The sequence below is a fragment of the Chiloscyllium plagiosum genome, chromosome 5, assembly GCF_004010195.1.
Source record: "Chiloscyllium plagiosum isolate BGI_BamShark_2017 chromosome 5, ASM401019v2, whole genome shotgun sequence".
NCBI classification, from domain to species: domain Eukaryota; kingdom Metazoa; phylum Chordata; class Chondrichthyes; order Orectolobiformes; family Hemiscylliidae; genus Chiloscyllium; species Chiloscyllium plagiosum.
The window spans coordinates 123742632-123746911 of NC_057714.1; the positions used below are offsets into that span (position 1 = coordinate 123742632).

At 46.6% G+C, this 4280-nt stretch overlaps 1 protein-coding gene across 1 annotated transcript in view; it reads right to left on the reverse strand.

The window, feature by feature from the left end:
• Nucleotides 1–1099: 1099 nt before the first annotated feature.
• LOC122550360 (microtubule-actin cross-linking factor 1-like) overlaps nt 1100–4280 on the reverse strand; it is a 5060-nt gene continuing 1879 nt past the window's right edge. The window contains exons 2-3 of the mRNA XM_043691089.1: nt 1431–1551; nt 1100–1243 (exon numbers count right to left, since the gene is read on the reverse strand). Coding sequence (XP_043547024.1) covers nt 1100–1243; nt 1431–1551 — 265 coding nt within the window. The remainder of the gene's footprint in view (nt 1244–1430; nt 1552–4280) is intronic.

Sequence of the window (4280 nt, forward strand, 5' to 3'; positions counted from 1 at the left end):
ACCTGATGAGGGAATTGCAGAGGGAATGGTCTCTCCGGAACGCTGATAGAGGTGGGAAGAGAACTACGTGTACATCCTGTCCCTCAGAATTCCCTCCAACAACTTGCCCACCACCGAGGTCAGGCTCACCGGTCTGTAGTTCCCTGGCTTGTCTTTACCACCTTCTTAAACAGTGGCACCACGTTAGCCAACCTCCAGTCTTCCGGCACCTCACCTGTGATTATCGATGATACAAATATCTCAGCAAGAGGCCCAGCAATCACTTCTCTAGCTTCCCACAGAGTTCTCAGGTACACCTGATCAGGTCCTGGGATTTATCCACCTTTAACCGTTTCAAGACATCCAGCACTTCCTCCTCTGTAATCTGGACATTTTGTAAGATGTCACCATCTATTTCCCTACAGTCTATATCTTCCATATCCTTTTCCACAGTAAATACTGATGCAAAATACTCGTTTAGTATCTCCCCCATCTCCTGCGGCTCCACACAAAGGACATCTTGCTGATCTTTGAGGGGCCCTATTCTCTCCCTAGTTACCCTTTTGTCCTTAACGTATTTGTAATAACCCTTTGGATTCTCTCTGGAGTGCTGTGTACAGTTCCGGTCGCCCTGCTATAGAAAGGATACTATTAAATTGGAGTGGGTTCAGAAACGATTTCCCAGGATGTTGCTGGGATTGGACGGTTTGAGTTTAAAGGAGAGGCTGGACAGGCCGGGACTTGTTTTACTGGGGTATTGGAGATTGAGAGTGGCCTTACAGAGGTCTATAAAATCATGAGGAGTATAGATAAGGTGAATAGCCAAGGTGTTTTCCCCAGGGTGGGGAGTTTTGAAACTAGGGAGCATCTTAAAAAGTGAGAGGAGAAAGAGTTAAAAGGCACCTGAGGGGCGACATTTTCACACAGAGGGTGGTCTATGTGTGGAATGAACTGCCAGAGGAAGTGAGTGGTGTTACAATGTTTAAAAGACATTTGGGCAGGTCCACGAATAGGAAAGGTTTCGAGGGATATGGTCTAAACACAGGCGAGTGGGCCCATTGAGAAATCTGGTCAGCATGGTTGAGTTAGACCAAAGGATCAGTTTCTGTGGTCTATGACTCTATGAGGTCTCTGTGAGAACCATGTCTGAAACTGCACAGATCCTTATGTAACTCTGTTGCTGGGATTCCCAGTGAGGGATTACCTTGCAAGCTGCCCCATAATGTTCTGCTGATTCCACTAACTCCTTCAGCAGCTCCAGTTCCTGTAACAAGACACATTGAATTAACGTGGTTAAGGTGGTTAATGTGGTTAAAACCATCTGGAATGTGGCAGCCAGCAGGTGTGATCAAAACAGCTGATGCAGTGTGGGGCTAAATACAGGGTTACTCGTCCCCATGGTATCAACTCCCGGGCACCTGATCCCAGAGCCCTTCAGACCCACCACCTACCTTTTCACCAGGAGTGTTGCTCTGTCCCATGTTACCATCACGCTGAAAATGTGTGAGCAGCTGCTGGTGACACTGCTGGTACCTGCTCAGCTTCTGAAAGATGTCCTCCAGTATAATTACCCTGGGAGATACATAGACTACAGTTAGTCTGACATCTGTGGTGGGGAACGGTTAGAGTTAAATGATCACCTCAAAACATTTCAGTTAATTAGGGAGAGTCAGCACAGTGGGCAGTGCACACTTGTGGTCAGACAGTCATAGAGATGTACAGCATGGAAACAGACCCTTCGGTCCAACCTGTCCATGCCGACCAGATAGCCCAACCCAATCTAGTCCCACCTGCCAGCACCCGGCCCATATCCCTCCAAACCCTTCCTATTCATATACCCATCCAGATGCCTCTTAAATGTTGCAATTGTACTAGCCTCCACCACATCCTCTGGCAGCTCATTCCATACACATACCCACCCTCCGTGTGAAAAAGTTGCCCCTTAGGTCTCTTTTATATCTTTCCCTTCTCACCCTAAACCTCTAGTTCTCATCTCCCTGACCCCAGGGAAAAGACTTTGTCTATTTACCCTATCCATGCCCCTCATGATTTTGTAAACCTCTATAAGGTCACCCCTCAGCCTCCGACGCTCCAGGGAAAACAGCCCCAGCCTGTTCAGCCTCTCCCTGTAGCTCAAATCCTCCAACCCTGGTAACATCCTTGTAAATCTTTTCTGAACCCTTTCAAGTTTCACAACATCTTTCCGATAGAAGGAGACCAGAATTGCACGCAATATTCCAACAGTGGCCTAACCAATGTCCTGTACAGCCACAACATGACCTCCCAACTCCTGTACTCAATACTCTGACCAATAAAGGAAAGCATACCAAACGCCTTCTTCACTATCCTATCTACCTGCGAGTCCACTTTCAAGGAGCTATGAACCTGCACTCCAAGGTCTCTTTGTTCAGCAACACTCCCTAGGACCTTACCATTAAGTGTATAAATCCTGCTAAGATTTGCTTTCCCAAAATGCAGCACCTCACATTTATCTGAATTAAACTCCATCTGCCACTTCTCAGCCCATTGGCCCATCTGGTCCAGATCCTGTTGTAATCTGAGGTAACCCTCTTCGCTGTCCACTACACCTCCAATTTTGGTGTCATCTGCAAACTTACTAACTGTACCTCTTATGCTCGCATCCAAATCATTTACGTAAATGACAAAAAGTAGAGGACCCAGCACTGATCCTTGTGGCGCTCCACTGGTCACAGACCTCCAGTCTGAAAAACAACCCTCCACCACCACCCTGTGTGTCTTCTCCCTGACAAACCTTTGAGTTTTTTGAAGAGGTGACAAAGGTGATGAACTCAGACTGGCAGGATGTGACTAGTGGTGTCGCGCAGGGATCAGTGTTGGGGCCACAGTTATTCATAACATTTATTAACGACTAGGAAAATGGCCGAAGAAGTTAAATATACAGATTTGCTCTTGACAGAAAATGGGGCAGCAGTGTTGACGCCAACACAAACTTACAGCAGGATATTGGGTCAATGGGCTAAGCTGTGGCTGATAGAGCTTCATACAAGTAAGTGTGAGGGTGTCCATTTCAGACCGAGAGGGAATTGATCAGGGTAGCTTTTAGAAGGGACAAAGTTAAATACTGTGGATGTCCAACGAAATTTGGATGGTCAATGCATAGCTGTTTAAAATGACATGAACAGGTACAGAAAATACTCCGGAAGCTAATGGAATACTCAAATTGACCGCAGCTGGAGTATTGGGATGCAGACATTATGCTGCAGTTATACAAAACACGAGTTCGACCCCAGTCAGAGCACTGCGAGCAGATCAGACCTTGGATCAACACACATTTACAAGGACAATATTTAGGGAGATGAGGTGAGTTTAGACAAAATAGGCTTTTATTCTCCAGGATTGAGAGGGTTACAGGGTGATCTAAATCGAGATCATCAGCACTGTTGGAATATTGTGTTCATTTTGGTCTCCTTCCTATCAGAAAGATGTTGTGAAACTTGAAAGGGTTCAGAAAAGATTTACAAGGATGTTGCCAGGGTTGGAGGATTTGAGATATGGGGAGAGGTTGGGGCTGTTTTCCCTGGAACTTCGGAGGCTGAGGGGTGACCTTATAGAGGTTTATAAACTCATGAGGGGCATGGATAGGGTAAATAGACAAGGTCTTTTCCCTGGGGTGGGGGAGTCCAGAACTGGAGGGCAGAGGCTTAGGGTGAGAGGGGAAAGATATAAAAGGGAACTAAGGGGAAATATTTCACACAGAGGGTGGTAGGTGTATGGAATGAGCTGCCAGAGGATGTGGTGGAGACTGGTACAATTGCAACATTTAAGAGGCATTTGGATGGGTATATGAATAGGAAGGGTTTGGAGGGATATGGGCCGAGTGCTGGCAGGTGGGACTAGATTGGGTTGGGATATCTGGTCAGCGTGGACAGATTCGACTGAAGGGTCTGTTTCCGTGCTGTATATCTCTATGACTCTATACTAACAGGGAAAGACAAGGTAGATAAAGATAAAGTATTTCTATTGGTTGGAGACTTTAGAACGGTCTAAGGGGCACTGTCTAAGAATCAGGCCAGGCAAAGCTGGAGAAATGTTAGAAAGCACTTCCTCAAATAGCAGTCCATGCAAATCCACTTGTTTCATTTAAATCTGAGAGAGACAAATTTTTATGAAGCAAGGGGTGTGGACACATGGCAGGGAAATGGAGATCATCCATGGTCCAACAGAAAGGGGCAGAACGGCCTCATCCTGTACCTATCTCCCTATGATTCATCTCAGCAAGAGATCCCAACTCTCAGCCTGCGTCCCCCACCCCCACCCCC